Here is a 17,520-nt window from a genome sequence, read left to right as displayed (position 1 = left end):
TTTTTTAAAGAAGTTGGCTTATTTTTCCTAAATATTTAATCAATCACCAAAGGTTATTACTGTTATATTAGGCCTAGCAGTTATACATATACCCAAAATACAGATTGATAGATAGGTAGGTAGATAGGTAGATAGATAGATAGAATGATATATAGAAGGATATTCATTGTGGCATCTTTTATTAAAGCAAAAGATTGTAAATAACCTACATATCCATTAATAGAGGATGTAGCTTAACGAGGTAGCTCTATGTGAATGGATAGAGAAAACTCTCTAAGATATATTAAGTAAAAAAGCAAGGCACTGAAAAAAAACACACATGCGTAACAATATTCTAAATGCTTATAAATGTGTATAATGTCTCTGGGTAGAAATGCTGTGAACAGGTATAAATTATTTGCCAGGAAGAGAAACTTCTGAGTAGTTGGAGTCAGGAGGGAAGAAAGCTTTACATTTTACTGGCTGTTGTTTGGTGTACTTCAAATGTTGTACATAGTACATAGTACACCTTTTTTGAAAAATAAATTCAAAATAAAATTTACATCTCAGATTCAATTTCTCACTCAGTACTATTTAAAGCAAAATGGCAAGTAAGCTTTCAAATGGAGGTAAGGGTAATGATTTAAGTCGTGTTATTGTACAGAATGAAGGAAATATTTCATTCTGAATCTGAGTTTGGAAAAATTAATTTTTAAATATCCGTAGAAAAACAAATACAATCATCTAGCACACTTTTATTGTTCAATAAAATGCTGAGTGAAAAATAGTTTTTGTATATTAAAGGCATACACATTTTTAAAAATCAGATTTATTAACTCAACATTTATTTTTTAAAGAGGCTTTTCTAATTTAATATTAAAATATAAAGATGATTATGTTACTTTAAACATTTTTCTTCTGAGAAATTAGCCATTATATATCAAGTTGCTGCTGAAATATCAGCATTTCAGTTCAGTAGACTATTAGAACTGAACCTTTAAGACACCATATAATATCTTTTAATGTTCTTTCCACTTTTCCAGCGGATCCTCTGGTTGGAAGCATAGCCACTCAGTATTTGACCAACAGAGCAGAACATGACAGGATAGCCAGACAGTGGACCAAGCGATATGCAACATAATTCACATAATTTGTATGCAGTGTGAAGGAGCAGAAGGCATCTTCTCACTGTGCTGCAAATCTTTATAGCCTTTACAATACGGACTTCTGTGTATATGTTATACTGATTCTACTCTCTGCTTTTATCCTTTGGAGACTGGGAGACTCCCCAAAAAGGTAAATGCTATCAAGAGTAGAACTTTGTAGCTGTAGATTAGTTACGTTTAAAACGCCTACTTGCAAGTCTTGCTTCTTTGGGATATCAAAGTGTATTTTGTGATGTACTAAGGATACTGGTCCTGAAGTCTACCAAATATTATAGTGCATTTTAGCCTAATTCATTATCTGTATGAAGTTATAATAGTAGCCGTAGATGACTAGGAATTACGTCATTTGTATTAAACCCAGATCTATCTCTGAGTATGTGGTTCATGCTGTTGTGAAAAATGTTTTACCTTTTACCTTTGTCAGTTTGTATCGAGAGGATTTCCTTTTACCCTTTGTAGCTCAGAGAGCACCTGATGTATCATCTCAAACACAATAAACATGCTCCTGAAGGCATAGTTTCCTGTCGTAATATTTTAAGTCAGTCTTGTTAGAAGGTGTGTCTGAGATGATTGTTGATGAGATAAAAATGTGAATATGAAGATTAACTACAGAGGACTAGTATAAATAAATCATTTATTAAATTGAAAACATTTGAAATCGTATAAATGTGTAGAGTTTTTTTCCTTTAAGTCCTAATGAGAGAATACATGAGTTTAAATATACAAAACTGCGTTTTTTAACCATTGGTCTCAAAAAAACATAAAGCTCTACTTTGATAATATGATATTTGAGCCAAAAATAACATGAAATCCTGGCTTACAAGATTTTGTTTCCAGAATGATGACTTCTGTCCACCATTGGGCAGCATTGTCAAATAACTTTAATCTGGTAGCCCTTCTGTGTCTTTCATGCATTTTTGACTTCTAATCCTGTTCTTGAATTTTCATGGTGTTTTTGGTGTGCATTACCATTCTTATTATGCACTTGTCCAACAGATATAGGCAGAGACAGAGATGAACATAGAAACCCTTGTCTGCCCTGAAGGTAGACTAGAACTCTGGATTACTGTGCAGTTGTGGCATTATTTCTCAGTTGAAAGAATAGGGAATTTTAAGGGTTTAATAGGATATATGAATTCGTTCTTTCTAGTTATAATTATTAAATATTAGATTTCTTATAGGAGTTTATTTTTCAATATTCAGATTGGTCAACAGAGTATAAATGGTTTTTTTATGACTGGGATAGTTATTGAGGTAATTCTCTGGTCATGTAACCAAGGTTGTGGAATATGGGCAAATGTCTTCTCCAGTCCTAAATATGGAAATAAAATACCACCCTAAAATTTATAGGCTGGAATTATTAGCATAAAAATACATTGCTCCAGGATAATAAAGTAAAACATTTCTAGTTGTATATACCCTCACAAAGAATAATGGATTCCTACTTGAGTATTTGTTAGTAGAAGTCTTAAATCAGGGTAAAAATAAACACTTCTATATCTGTCTTTCACTTAACGCACACACGCCTCTCCGCCCCCCCGCCAAAAAAAAACCCAAAAAGAATCTCTCCACGTTACAGAGGTACACCAAACAGGCTTAGGCTTATGAAAACCTCTGAGCCTTTACTATTTTGAGTTCAAGTTAATGTGATGAGAATGGGCATCTTTTATGTAAGCTATAAGGATTTCTATGTAGATGAGCTGTAGAAAGTAGTTTTTATCCACTTCCAATATTGTACATTCTGCATCCTAGGTTAATAAACTTCTCTCTTAGTCCTAGAAAAGCATTCATCATACTGAATATCAGGATATTTGGAGATGCTGTCCTTTGACTTCCTTCACTTGCTATCAGCCTAATTACTACCACCAAACTGTTTACTTGTAGGCTGTGTCCCATACTCACCTGGGACAGAGTGGAGAGAACTGGTGACATAAAAATATTTGTGGCTCTTCCACAAACTACCTTTGTGGCCTTAAATAAGACACTTTCATCTCTTATGTAAAACTCAAAGAAGTTAATTTCATTATTTCCCTGTTCTCTACTAGTCCTTAGTCCTCAAACTCAGTCATCCTAAATCTTACAAAATTTGTTATGCTTGTTCCACTTTCTCTTGCCGGGATCAGGCCACAGTTTCAAATGGACTGAGTAATAAGTCATCATTTCGGTTCCTACTATTAGGTTCTTTTAAAATTCTGAATTTTAAAAAATCTTTTCTCTTTTTGATCCACTTCCCAGTTACGTAGATGTCCATCCATGTGTACTACAAATAGGTTTTTTTTTCCCCATGGAACTTTGTTCTAGATGTAAATTGTGATATTTTAAAACCTAGACCTTTTCTTATTCATTAAGAGCAAATTTTACAAGTCCAAATGTAATGTTGTAAGTACTCAAGAATGGCCATAGCACCATGTACCCTGTTGAGCCTGGAGTGTTCTAATTATGATCGTGTGCCCTCAGAGGGGCCATGCAGTGCACAAACCACTGCATGCCAGGCCCCACTTAGTTACTGAGGTGCCTCATCTTGTTTAATATCCCTCAGAAAGCTTCAGGAGAGAGACACTCTGATGATCCTCAGTTGACAGAATAGAACTGATTCACGGACAGGTTAAAGAGCTGGATGCAGATTACACAACCAGTATGATGCGCAAGTACAGCCCCCATTCTTTACCACTAGGCTAAGAGTTTTTGTTTATAGCATTACGGTTAGTATTTAATATATATATGTTTATATGTAAAAGCGGGTATACATAAATTAGAAACCTTCTGAAAGGTAATCTATAAGATAAAGTACAATTTTGCATTTTAGTCAATCCTTATTTTAATCTTCTATTTTAGTCTCAAATGGAACCTTACAAAATAAGCCTTTACTAATTGATTCCAATGAATACGAGGTATGTTTATTTATATTCTGTCTCAGACATTGATCATAATACTTTTAATATCACTGGCTTCCCTTTTTTAATTTGGAAAATGAGATAAACGATGTTATTTTAAATTTATTTAACCGTGCATCACATGACCACATCAGAAGATATATATTGATAAATTTATCAATCATTTAATGATGACCTTTTTCAAAATAAGATACATTAGTTATCTAGACATTGCCTTTTTTTTTTCTTTCCTAAACTAGGATATCCTAACGTGTCACAGGGATAAAATTCGTAGGTTTGATTTGGCCCGTGTGTATGTTAAGTCTTTCTAATAAGGACGTGGAGGTGCTGTGTACTTGGAGTCAGTCCTCTACTTGCCCATGTGTGTTCTTACAGCAATACAAGAATGACTGCATTGTAAAACTCAAGTCAGTTTCAGTCCTGTGGCATCACATAGTAACCTGTGTCCTAGTCATGTTAATGCAGTACATTTGCACGTCTTCAGCTGACATACTGTGGTCTTTGGACAGAATCATGGCATGATTTGAAGCATTAATAATTTTCATAAAACCATTGCAAATGATTTGAAGGGGTTGAGCTAATGATTCTACAATAATTATCCACTTATATTTCAGTTAGTGTTTCTTACATTAGATGAATAGAATATGTAAATAAATCCCTTGTTTCATGTTTCAATTAATAAGTTTTTTCGAGTAATACCGAAATAATAAAAAATAATTCATAATTACATTTTAGTAGATAGGCATTATTTGAAATAACAATTATTTGTAACTAGTTTGTTAACCTTTTTTTTGGTAAAGTTCTTCAGTGATTTAAGTGAACCGCTCCAGTGCGTAATGGGATGTTTCTACACAGTGGAATGATAGTCCTTTCAAAGTGGTTATGAATTGAATTTCTAGGACTGGTGTGGATAAGTGGTGTTAAAACCTTGTCAGACAGAATCAACCTAGATATTACCAATGAGTGCATTTAGAGAACTATAAATTGACTTTAAATCTTTTGTATCTGTAGGTTACCTTGCTGAAATCCAGTGAGGCTAAAGCCAATTATGCAGGTCTTTTTAACATAGAACATTAAAAGCAGTTTTTCCCCAAAATCTTCCAATTCCTAAAGTTTATCTCAAGTCCAGCTCTTTTAATGAAACCTTTCCATTTTACTATCATGTACCTTCAGTCTGTCAGTCTCTCTGTTTCTCTTGAGACACCATCTGTACAAACATCGGAAATAATAGAAGCAATTCAAGCATGTACATATTTCCAAGTGTGATCAAACAAGCCAGGTGCCCTTCTGGGCAAGAATTCTTTTTTCTTTCCTTTTTTCTTTTGGATGGAAGGGGTGGGGGGGGGGAGGGTGGTTATACTATATACCACCTTAACTGACCTCCATGGTGAGTTTATTCTACAAATTTTAAGAGTTTGCTAATTGAAGGTCATTTCAGGCACTGTGATGCATGCAGAGATGAATACATTCTTAAATAGTTTTTTTCCTGTCCAAATAGATTTTTCCCTCTTGTTAGCAGAGGAGAACACATCTTTGCTAATGTGTATCCATTTTCTACTGAATGAGAAATCAAACAGATGTCCCTGCTGATTTAGCTATGAAAATATTAGTATAATAATTAGGTAAGTTTTATCTAATCTATATGATGTTAAACATTCTTAATACTATTTGATGCTTTGAAAATAATTACTGTCTTTCAAACTACTCTGAATATCCAATATCTCTAGCATGCATTTTGATACTTTATTATATTCAGTTTAACACTTTATGCATACTTCTGGATAGTGAGCTTTTGGAGGATAATATCTATAGTCCTTGTCTCTGTATCTTAGCCCAGTATATAACATGATATACGTTTGCTGAAAGAATGAATATTATATCATGGGTGTAATCTTCTCCATAAGGTTATCCAGGGACCATGTAAAGCATATAAGTCATGTCTTCTTTAATCCCCCATCATACTGATTCAGTGCTTTATACTTGGTAGGTGATATTCCTGTAAACTTGAAATGTGAGAAGTAGCAATGGGTTATTTTCATAACCTACTTAATGCCTACTTGTTTTAAATGGAGAATGAATCTTGTAATTTTAAAAGTCCTTAAATATACCAAAATGCTTTCTGTCCTACAAAATGTACATCATTTCCCATTATCATTACTGTCTTAATTGATATATTTCTCCTATTCCTTTTTACTGGTAAAAAGGAAGAAGACAATGGAATATATGTGTCTGCTTACAGTATTCTTTTAGGGGTATCTGATAGGAAAAATGAAAAGTGGTAGCTTTTGAAAAAATTTCTTTTAAGAGAAATATTTTAGGGAAGAGGAACAAGTATACTGTACTGTATTGTAGTACAAAGCGGGGGGGCAGTCCTGGAGTGTTGAAAGTTAGTCATTGAAATATTATCCAAATCTCTTCATTTGGTTTTTCTTTCCCACTTCTATCTTCTGTGAGAAAGGGAGATAGAATAGGACAAAGAACCAAACAGGTCACTTTTTTTCTTTATTGCCCCGTTATTCCTGAGCCAATAGGTGTAATTGAAAGGTGACAGGGTAGAAGCTCCCTAATTCCAGAAGTGTAATTCCGCCTTCTCATTGTAACATGAGTATTTTGTAAGTTGGCTAAGCAAATTCAGGTATGTTGGCTGCTTACTGCTCCAGGCCCATCTCACACTGAGAGGGGAGAGAGATAAACCCATGGAGAACAGGTTACTGAGCGTTGTTGGTCACCAAGAGAGGTCCTGATACTCCGGGGCAAGTGTGTAAGGAACGTTAAAGATTCTCTAGGACTGAGACCGGAGTGCTTTATGACAAGTCTTTATATGAGCATGTCATTCCTTCATCTCCCTAGTGATGAAGAAGAGTAATTATAAGAAACACAAGGTGAGGGAGTAAAGCTGTATTGCAGGGATATTGCTGGCACCCCTTGCCTGATTCCTTTATCGTTTTTTAGGAGCACATTAGCCCTCTGCTGAACTCTTTCCCTGGCCACACAATTCCCAAATAGTAAAGGTCATTTTAAGTATTCATGTGGGACAGTTTTTTCTTCTGTAATTTTTTTTTAACATCTTTATTGGGGTATAATTGCTTTACAAGGGTGTGTTAGTTTCTGCTTTATAACAAAGTGAATCAGTTATACATATGTTCCCATATCTCTTCCCTCTTGCGTCTCCCTCCCTCCCACCCTCCCTATCCCACCCCTCCAGGCAGTCACAAAGCACCCAGCCCATATCCCTGTTCCATGCGGCTGCTTCCCACTAGCTATCTACCTTACGTTTGGTAGTGTGTATATGTCCATGACTCTCTCTCGCCCTGTCACAGCTCACCCTTCCCCCTCCCCATATCCTCAAGTCCGTTCTCCAGTAGGTCTGTGTCTTTATTCCTGTCTTACCCCTTGTAATTTTTTTAATGACACATTTTATTTGTATTGTCACCTCCCTTGATCACGAGTCCCTAGAAATCAGGGATCCAATTCATTTCACTAACATTGGTTTAGATACTTAGGATTAGCAGTGAACAAACCACACAAAAATCCCTATCCTTAGGGCGTTTACTTTCCAGTTCAAGGCGACAGACAAAGTTTAAAAAGGGGGGAAAAGTGTATATGTATGACGGTAAGTGCTATGTCAGAAACAAAACGGGGAAGAGAAATAGGGAGTGTGCTGAGAGGGAGAAGGGGGAGGTTGCAGTGCAGTTGTGAAAGGGTAATCAGAGAAGACCTCACCAAAAAGATGAGTCAAGAGCTGAAGATGGTGAGGGATAAGAGAATTGCAGGCAAAGGAAATAGCAAATGAAAAGACCTGGGGCAGGGGCATGCTCAGTGTTTGCCGAAACCAGCAAGGGCCCGGAGAAGGTGGGGCAGAGAAAGCAGCAACTAGAACAGCAAGAGGCAAAGTCAAGAAGATGACAGCTGAACAGGTCACGTAGGGCCGCGTAGTGTGTGGAGTGCCTTGTGAGGAGTTTGGGTAGTACTCTAAGTAAGATGGAAGCCACCGGAGGGTTTTTTAGCCAAAGAATGATAGGTTTATGACCTGTTTGAGAATTTCTGATTACCATTAGGAAAAAGACTGGGGGGGAGGGGAGAGGGAGCCAGGCTAGAGATACTGATGACTCCAACCTGGATGGCATTAGTGTAGATGGTAAGAAACGATCAGATTCTGGTTCAAGGTAGCCAATAAGATTTGCTCATAGATCTAACTATGTGGTGTAAAAAGGAGTCAAAGTTTGGCGCCTGAGCAAACTAGAAGCCTGGAGTTGTAGTTAATTAAGGTGAGGAACCTGGGGGCGGCGGGTGGGGGGTGGTGGCGTTCGGCAGGACTGGAGACAGATGAAGAGCCTCGCTTTTGACAGGTTAAGTTGGAAGTGCCTGTTAAGCATCCAGATGGAGGCGTCAGAGCAGTGGACATCCGGACCTGGAATTCAGGAGTGAGTTCTGGGCCAGGCACAACATTTGGGATTCATGAGTGGATAGGTGATATTTACAGCTGTGGGACTGGATGAGATCATCAAGGAAATGAGTGCTGCTAGAGAAGAAAGAAGTCTGGGCACTCCAACATTAAGAAGCTGAGGACAGACACGAGGAATCAGCAAAGGAACCCAGGAAGGAGCAATCAGGAAGTAAAAAGGAGAAGCCTTGGAGAGCGTGGGGACCTGAAAAGGAGGTGAAAAGTTTCACGGAGGTGGGAATGATCTACAGCTTCAGATGCGACTGATGAGCCACGTAAGGTGCAGATGTGGACCGGAATGGCCATTTTATTTAGCAACTGACTGATGGCAAGCATCGTTTTGTTGGAGTGGCGAGATCAAAAGGTCTGTTGGAGTAGGTGCCAAAGGTAATAGAAACTGTAGACTTCTGACAGTTTTGCAATAGAGAGTAGTTTTCTTTTTTTAAGATGGGGGAGAATTATACCGTATGTTGATGGGAAAGATAAACAGAGAGGGAGAAACGGATGAGTAGGGCAGAGAAGCAATGTCCTCGAAAAAATCATTTGTGCTTTACTGGGGGTGTTTCCAAAACTCCCTGCACTTCCCTTGGACATTTCTTTCTCTTCCTGAATAGACTAGGAGCTCTTGGGAAGCACAGTATCCCCACTTAAAGCAGTACTGACCTTCACGAAACTTGAGCTCTACTAGTTAGGCAGGAGAAGATGGGATGTAGCACACAAGTGAAGTGATTGTCCTTTTCTGGGAATGCAACATCTCATCCCATCCCTAGTTAACAGAACAAGCAGCGGGCAAGGGGATAGGTCCAGGCTGGAGGGTAGATGTGGTAGTGGGAAGCTTTCTTGTGGCTTCTACTCCTCCACGAAGTAGGAAGTGGTTATTGGCCGAAAGGGAGGATGGGGGGACCAGACCTCATGTGTCTGTGTGACTCCTCTGTGCCCAGGAGAGTGGTCATTTATTGTCGAGAGAATAAATGAATGGTTAAGTGAATTGTTTAGCTAGATGGGCCTTTGATTTTATAGTTACATGTTAATCATGAACAAGTAATTAAAATTCCCCTAGTGTCTGGAATGACTGTTCTTCATCAAGTATGGTTAGCAAATATTAGCTGACTTGAATCTTGAGTACCTTAATATTTTCTTTCCTTGAAGTGATTTTCCTTGTCATTGAGGAATCTACCTTGACACCAAACTTAACTAGATTTAAATTTTTAAATCAACAGATTTAAGTATTTATAACTAATGCTGCTTTACATGCTGGAAGTGGGAGAAACTTACATTTCCCAAAGAGCTCATCAAAGTCTAGTCAGGAAAAGAGATGGCCTAGGTAAGCACAGAGAGCTCTCAGGAAAATGGCTTATCAAAAATCCTTTCTTGCCCATTCAGATGATTCTAGAAAATAGAGCAGTGTTTACCCCAGGTCTACTTTGTAACGTAGTAGTGAGAGAAGGATGCAGAGATGCCAACTCCTATTACCCTGACTTCTACCCCTGGTTCCATGGGAAGACACTTCCAGTTCCAGGCCTTCTGTCCCTTTATTTTACTCAGGAAGTAGGGAATTTGAAGGGCAAGTTTCATTTCCAGAGAACCCATGGGGCAGTGAGCTAAGGACCAGGACTCATACCTTCTATTGTGTTTCTCTTTCCCTGCTCCTGTCCTGACTTCCTGCTTCCAAGGTTCATACGTAAGAAATGGGGCACTTCTTAGCTTATTTTCTGTGAAAACCTGGTCAGTGACAGACCCGAAACATCACAGTTGGCTCAACCACTTAATTTTGCCTAGAGAGTCAGGAATTAAGAAATACTTAGTCAGCTTTTTTCCTGATTGAGTCTTGCTGAACAGTACTTTTGCTGTGTGATTATTGCATTTATACCCAACTAATTATCTGAACTTAAATAGGGTATGACTCTTCTTTCTTAACCTAAATTAATCATCATAATATTCTTTAGACTGTCTCTCACGCTTATACAGGCTAATAGTTGCTGGCTTTTCACCTTATTTCTGAAGGATAGCATGTTTGGATTCTGTTCTCAGATTTTTCAGTCCTAGGTCTAATTCAGGCCCTTATCTGCAGGAGTCTTTTAAGTCACCCTCTTGTCTATACAAAGGACTCCAATCTTTTCTTCATGCTGAGGTCACATTAATCTTCCCAGAGTAAGCACACTCCTCGCTCACAGACTTCAGTGGCTGCCCACTGTTTTCAGAGTCCAGTCCAAACTCCTTAGAAGCCCAGCTTTCTGTCATGACATCAGTACGCCCCCATATGATGAAGCAGCATCTATTTCAGTAGTAGGTTCAGATGCACTGGTTTTCAGTAAAATACCAGAGTCATTCTGGCCAATGGCAGCCGTTCTATCTATCACTTAAAAATATTTTCTCAGAGAAATAGCAATAGTGACTCATTGAGAAAACTTCCTTAATCTTCTGACTCTTCTTCAAGGCCTTCCTGCTCATAGGACTGACTACAACTCTCTGATGTTCTGACACTTTTATAATTTCTTTTACTACTAGCGGTTCAAGTATTGATGCATATAACCTTGTTGCTGGCTGTGTTAAGTTTCAAGCATCAGAAAATAGATTGCTTAAGATACTTTGCTTGGCACACCAGTATTTTATATCTGAATTGATATACTTGTTACTTCAAGACAGATGGTGCATTGCTTCTGTGCCTAATAGCATTTGGCAGTGCTGAAATTTAGCCTTCTGTTCAATCCAGAATAATTCAGTGATGAGTGGGCAACTTTGTGCTTTTTTTTTTTTTTTTTTTTTTTGCTGGATTTGAATATTTGGAAGTGTTTTAGCTTACTTACTAACTATACGTAAGCGCCTTCATAAAATGACATTCCAAGTGTAGGCAAGTACATAATCAGTGGGTGAGCACTGTGTATCAGTTTGGCGTATGGTACCACTTGTTTTTATTTTCATGATAGTGATATGTTTCTAGAAAGATTAACGAGTATTCGGCCACATTTAAACATGGGCACAAAACTTTCCAGGTTTAAAGTTAACTGTTAGGCTAACAAGAGTTGACATCAAAGGGGGGGAGGGTTTGCAAATGTTGTTGAAGTGAGCCTAAAGGAGCAGAGGTTTTTAGGTCTCACGTTGATTGTCTCTCCTCAATTTCATTTGATTCCCCTGGTTAATACCTCTCCTCAGGCACCTTGCTAAGACAGCCATTTCGTTATTTAAGGCCTGGCTGGAAGATTGCAATAAATAGCATCTCTAAAGCCCTGTATTTTGTTACTTAAATTAGAAATCGTTTTGTATTCTTCCTTATTTGCAGCTTGTTAGAGCTTTCCTAGTGATTTGCTGGAAATGTATTTTCTCTCCGTGTATTTTCAAAGTAGGATTTATGTAATTCTGTGGTTATCATTAGGGGAAGACTGGGTGTTAGGATGCCAAAAGCCCACAACATGAGAACACTCCAGTGGGGACATCTGAAGAGAAACAGCAAAAGCGCCGTCCTTCTGCACTTGGTTGTGGGTTCTGTTTGTTGACGGAGGATGTTGATGGTTGATTTAGGACAGGGCACTGTGATGTGGAGAAAACGTCCATCCCATTTAAGCTTTGGGAAAAGGTTTACTCCTTTGAGCTGGGGTTAAAGATACTGTATTGCCTGCTCTCCTAATTCTGGAAGGATAAAGAGATCAATAAAAAGTTTCCTCGGATTCTGTAAGTCAGACCTGTTTCTATTTTTTCTACATTTCCAGAGAAGCCAAGATCACAAAGACTGGGGCATTCTGTATTACTATTGATTCTATAATGTTACTGTAAATTCTTTTTCTGACAGTGATATATTGTGCACAGGTACTCTGGCCACTTCTCTAGATTCATTTCATATAACACACCCAAGGACTGAACTTCAGAGTCACCGCTTCTTTAGCATCTACAACTTATCTGGAACATGTCTGGAAGACTCAGTTCCTGTCTACTGTGTAGTGGCATACCTGGGACAACGGAACTAGAAGAGTGACTTAGGAGGACACATTTACACCCAAAGGACTCACGGCTTCTCTGAAAATCACTGCAATCTGCTTATTTAACACAGTAGGGATAGTAACCTTAGCTCTTAAGTCCGGGTCCTGCCCAGGAATCTTTAAAATCATCATTTCCAAAATAAAACGTTACCTTCAAATAAAGTATTTATTACACATATATGAAAACTAATTACCAAGAGTTGCCACCTGACATATTTTGACACTTTGTCTTGAAAGAAATGAATAGAGAGATCACAAGTTTTAAATTTTAGTTGTATTAGCGCTTAGAGTAATTAAAGGTCATTGATGTATCCACAATAGTTACTTCATGAGTAAAACACTGCAATAGTAGTTATTTCAATTCTAACTCCTGGGTCTTCAGATTCTGAACTCTAGGGTCAAAATAGTTTAATTAAACACCAGCCTGTGGTAGAGTAACTAAGCTTTCAAATTTCTTATGTACTGTCTTATTCTGTCAGTGGATTTTTTTTTTTTAGCTTCTCTTGGGCCTGACTTTCCTCAATTATATAACTGAACAAAAAACAATGACGAACACTGCAGAAATGTTGGGAAAATGATGGGAGAATTTTGTTTAGTAGTAAAACACTGAGCAGTGTAAAGTGTCTGGAGAGACTTTTTTTAAGCAGTAAAACAATACAATTGCAAATTGTATGGATAATTATATTTTTGAGTACAGCATGAAGCTTCACTGTTAGAACATTGTTTTTGCTTGTGCTAATAGGTTGTGTCGCATCTTTTTTTGTTGTTTTTTGTTTGTTTGTTTTTGTCTCTGGGCTCTGAAGATTGGAGTTTACTCTTAATTGCCAAGAAGGACATAAGTGAGTATATTTCGTTTTTTTAAATTTAACAGACCAATAATGGATACATATCTATTTCAGAGTGTTTGATTATAATTAAGCAATGTAGATGCTGTAAGATTCTTCTAGATTTTACACTTGAGAGCTGGTCTGGTCTAATCATTTCTAGATGATTCTTCTGATTCCCAGACAAAAATGAAAGACTGAAGGAATTAAAGAATTTAGACTCATTCTGGGTGTGGTGGGAACAAACTCATGCACGTTCTTCTCTAGAGAAAAATCACACTTTCCTAATCCTTGAGGTTTCTTTTAATCCCATGTTTCCTCCAGACCAACAGTAAGATGTTTTCACTTTCTTTTTTTTCTTCTTTCTTTTTCTTTTTTTTTTTTTCCTCCAGAAGAGGTGTGGTGGAAGGGTCTGCCAGAACCAGAGGCTAAAAGCACACAGCAGTATAAAACAAATTCTTTATTCCAGCTTCCAGAATTCATCCTCTTCAAACTTTCCTGTTCACTGGAATAACGAAGCCATTAAACAGTGGTGTCAAGAAGCCTCATCCAGTGGTTGAAGCTCGGTAGAAAACAAGGAAGCAGGCAGGTGTGGATCCAGTAGACCAGCTGCACTCAGACCTGCCCACTTTCACTAAAGGGGGTGGGGAAGTGGGGAGGCAGAATTTAAATTAAATCGGTACTGAAGCAGATCTGATGTGACTGTGACAATCTTCCAGTGAATATTTGTTTATCTTAATTTAAATAGTCACGTGTTAAAAATATGAGTGTCAGATTTACTTCCTCCCAAGGCCACTCAGCTATGCTTCTCGTAGTCTTTGGAAGGGATGAAGAGGAAACACAGAGCCACACTTTAACGATGGTGCTAGACGTTTGTGAAAGCTAAGTGTAATCGTAGAAACATTTTATTTTATATTTTTATTCCAGAGTAAATGCAGTGTACTACGGGAGCAGGTTTAGATAAATGTTTCGTGATATGCCAGAAAGGTTACACATATATTTGCTTAAAGAAACTCTCCCTCTGGATTTAATAAAATTCTAGCCACAAAGAGGTACAAAATTTAACTCACGGGATGTAATGAAAAACTTAGAAAACTTATTTCCCACACATTCTCCTTCCCTTCCCTCCCTTCCCCTGCCTTGTCTTCTCCCCCATCGCCCCCCCCCTCCAGCTTTGCTCGCCATGGTTGTAGGAAAAGCAGAGCAGCTGAGCACATAGTTACGTTGTTCCTTTAAACTCTGAATCAGAGGGAGGTTTTCTGGCATCTCCCAAAGCTACAGTGCTGAGGAGCTTGTTGCTACCCACCGCACATCATCCCACAACTTCTGATTAAATGTCTTGAGAATTGGCCGGTATTTTTAATTGAACACAGGAAAACGTAAATATACAGGAAGTGTACCTTTGTTTTTTAATTCATTTGTATATTTTCTTGATGCTTCGCATAAAGACCAAAAGGTGCTTTTGCTTCTCTTTGCCCCCACCAGAACTGTGGAGTTATTGTGGGGTGTATGGTATTCCATAGCACACCGTAGATCTCCACTAGATGTCAGTGTGTCACCAAATGAAACCAGTTCAGCGCGCTCTCCAGACCTGTTCTTGAAACATTGAAAATGGGAACTCATCTGCTACTTTTTAACCAGAATGATACAGAGAACTTTTAGTATACAGGTTAATAATAAGTTATATTTGTCAATCAATCCTAATAAAAATGAAATCTTTAAAACATGTTGTACCTTTCATCTGAGGATTTTAAAATGCTTTACTTATATTCTAGTTTTTGCAATGATATCCCCAAAGAGATAGAATGCAAGTATTCATTTTACATTTTACAGTAAAGTACCTGAAGTGCAAGGGGACAAAATGATTGGCTCAAGATCACACAGATGACATCTGCTAAACCCAGGCTGGTATTTCTGCCATCACAGAACCTACTCTACCTAAATAGTGCTGCTTGCTCCTTTGGCATGGAAAGTGTACTTGGGTGCAGATGCCCTTTATTTCTCATGTGTATTAACCACTTTGCCTAAAAAACAAGGTCAAGAAAAGTGGAATGATAATTAAGAACGATTGAAGATTATTGATTCAATTAGTATGGAGATAATTAAGATGTAATTTTAAGGTTTTATAAAGATTGCACAAAGAAAATGTGCTAAACGATGTAGATAACTTTAAAAATTTGTAGCAGTGTTTTACCTATGCTATTTTACAGATGGTGAACTCAGACCAATGTTAGCCTTGTCATAGTTCATATGCTCCAGTGCAGAAGGAAAGAAATGCAGTTGTAGTTTGGTCTGGAACGTTGAAGCTCTTGGGTATTTTGGGATTGATGGACATATTGCATTTTGTAGGTTTTACACTGTATAATTTTCTTAAAGAGGAGTATACATACAGTCCTGTATATGAGAATTTAAATAGTGATTTTATCAAAATTGTGTAAATACACAAGTTACAACTATGTAGAAATCATGTTTGTGGATAGAGATTAAAAGATGACACATTAGGGTGATGAGATTATGGGTGAATTTAATCTTCCCCTCTCTATGTGGTAACATTGTTTTTATAATATAAAGGGGAAAATGGTTTTTATTGTCTTGTAAAAATTTGCCACAATCTCCACTTCAGAAAGGCTTGTTTCCTGTCAATGAGGTACCTTGTAAACAACTGAAATTCAAAAGATTTGGTTTGGTTTACTTACTTCAGTTGTTCTAGTTTACTCACAGAAACCAAGGTTAAACTGGCAGAAGTACATATTTTCAAACCCTACTGGGAATTTTGAGCGAAAATAAATGATTGCCCCAATCCCAGCAGGCTGTTTGCTGGCAATGTTCAGTGCATTGTCGATGTTCATACTGATGAAGAAATGTTTAATAAATGTAGCTGTCTTCAATTTGTGTTTTCCTTTGAAACGGTGCAGGGTTAAAAGAGTCGCCAGTAAAGTTCAAGAGATTTTCAAAATTAAAAATTAGAATAGCTGTTGATTTTGCATGCTTGGACCTATGTTTTGGTTGAGAACTTGTATTTCTCAAATCATGCATGGATCAAATTGAGGTATAAAATAACATTTCACATATGTGAAAGAAAACTTGTACTTTTATGATATGTCTCATTTCAGTAATAACAGTGTAGCCACCCTTGAATTGTGTATAAAAGCTTCATGGGCAATAGTAAAACTTATACAACTGATCAGTGATTATCCGTTGGAGAAGTCAGGCATGTGTATCGGAATTGCCTAGAAAACTTTTTTAAACCCATGTTTCCCTGCCACCATCCCATCCTGTGATCACAGATGTCCAGATTTGGCGCTGGGGTGGGTGGGTGGAGAACGCAAGAGTGTGCGGTTCCAGGACTTTACAAGGTGCTGCAAAGTACTGGTGCCGATGGGGCCTTCAAAGTCACTCCCACCCCAGGTGTGCCCTCAGTTTGAGTTAATTCCTGGGCTCCTGGAGCCGCTAAAACGCCTTGAATACTGGACTCACAGTTGGCTAGAGTGATTCAGTAGTTGTAACAAACCTAGGGGATAGCTGAATGGAGTTGATAGGCTCCCATTTGGAGGTGAATTCTTTGTTCAATCAGTTCCTGTTAAATAGGAAGGTAAGGAATCCAGGGGGAAGACCAGGACCAGCTCAGCCTCCCTCATGCCTGATTTGTAGCATATCAAATACTCCAGCTCCCACAGAACCTTTATTTTCTCTACCAGTTTCTCACTGTGCTTAGAATCCCACCATTAGATTCATTCTTGGGCTTAAAATATAGGCATCTCCAGAAATCTTAACTTTTTAACGCTAACATTACAGGAATCAGTAACACATTGAGTTTTATTAGTTTTATCAGGAACTCTACACTAAAGCTCATTAGCTCAGAAAAATCACTTCTCACCCCTGACACGTGGCTGAAGCAAATTGTTGGGTAAATGGGGATTTTGATAAGGGAAAGAGGGAAAAGAAGCCTAGAGCATTCTAGCTACTACTTGAGAAGACAGGCAGAAGGGGGCAGGGGCTGATTGCCCAAGGGAGTACCCTCCGGGCGCACAGAGGAAATCAATTAACTAAAATGCAGGCTCTGATTGGAGTTGTGGGCAGGAGAGTCTGCATTGCAAGCTCCTAAGTGAGGCCCCTGCTGCTCGTGTGGAGGAGCTTCATCTCCTTCACCTATTGTCTCTAGCAAGTCCTACACCCAGCACGCAGGGGCCCAGAAGTTCTTGTTACTGCTCTTCTGTGAGACTGAGAATCACCTGGAGA

At 38.1% G+C, this 17,520-nt stretch overlaps 1 protein-coding gene and 1 long non-coding RNA gene across 9 annotated transcripts in view; both read left to right on the top strand.

Moving 5' to 3' along the window:
• Window positions 1-16,169, top strand: part of UBE2E3 (ubiquitin conjugating enzyme E2 E3) — a 104,143-nt gene extending 87,974 nt beyond the window's left edge. For 5 of the 8 annotated variants that reach the window (XM_019931586.3, XM_073807523.1, XM_019931583.3 and 2 more), the window contains exons 6-7: window positions 13,261-13,296; window positions 13,674-16,169. In XM_019931586.3, the coding sequence (XP_019787145.1) occupies window positions 13,261-13,296; window positions 13,674-13,795 (158 nt within the window). In that variant the 3' untranslated portion in view covers window positions 13,796-16,169. Of the gene's footprint in view, window positions 1-1,022; window positions 1,660-13,260; window positions 13,297-13,673 lie in introns of those variants that run through there. The other 3 variants (XM_019931581.3, XM_019931582.3, XM_019931588.3) reach the window with 3 other exon arrangements.
• Window positions 5,408-12,160, top strand: LOC109549364 (uncharacterized). Its single transcript, XR_012333049.1, has 2 exons — window positions 5,408-5,661; window positions 11,857-12,160. It is a non-coding gene; the product is annotated as an uncharacterized lncRNA (long non-coding RNA).
• Window positions 16,170-17,520: the final 1,351 nt, after the last annotated feature.

The sequence above is a fragment of the Tursiops truncatus genome, chromosome 7, assembly GCF_011762595.2.
Source record: "Tursiops truncatus isolate mTurTru1 chromosome 7, mTurTru1.mat.Y, whole genome shotgun sequence".
In the NCBI taxonomy this organism is placed as follows: Eukaryota; Metazoa; Chordata; class Mammalia; order Artiodactyla; family Delphinidae; genus Tursiops; species Tursiops truncatus.
Note: the sequence above shows the minus strand (reverse complement) of the source record. Positions and strands in the feature narration are given on the sequence as shown.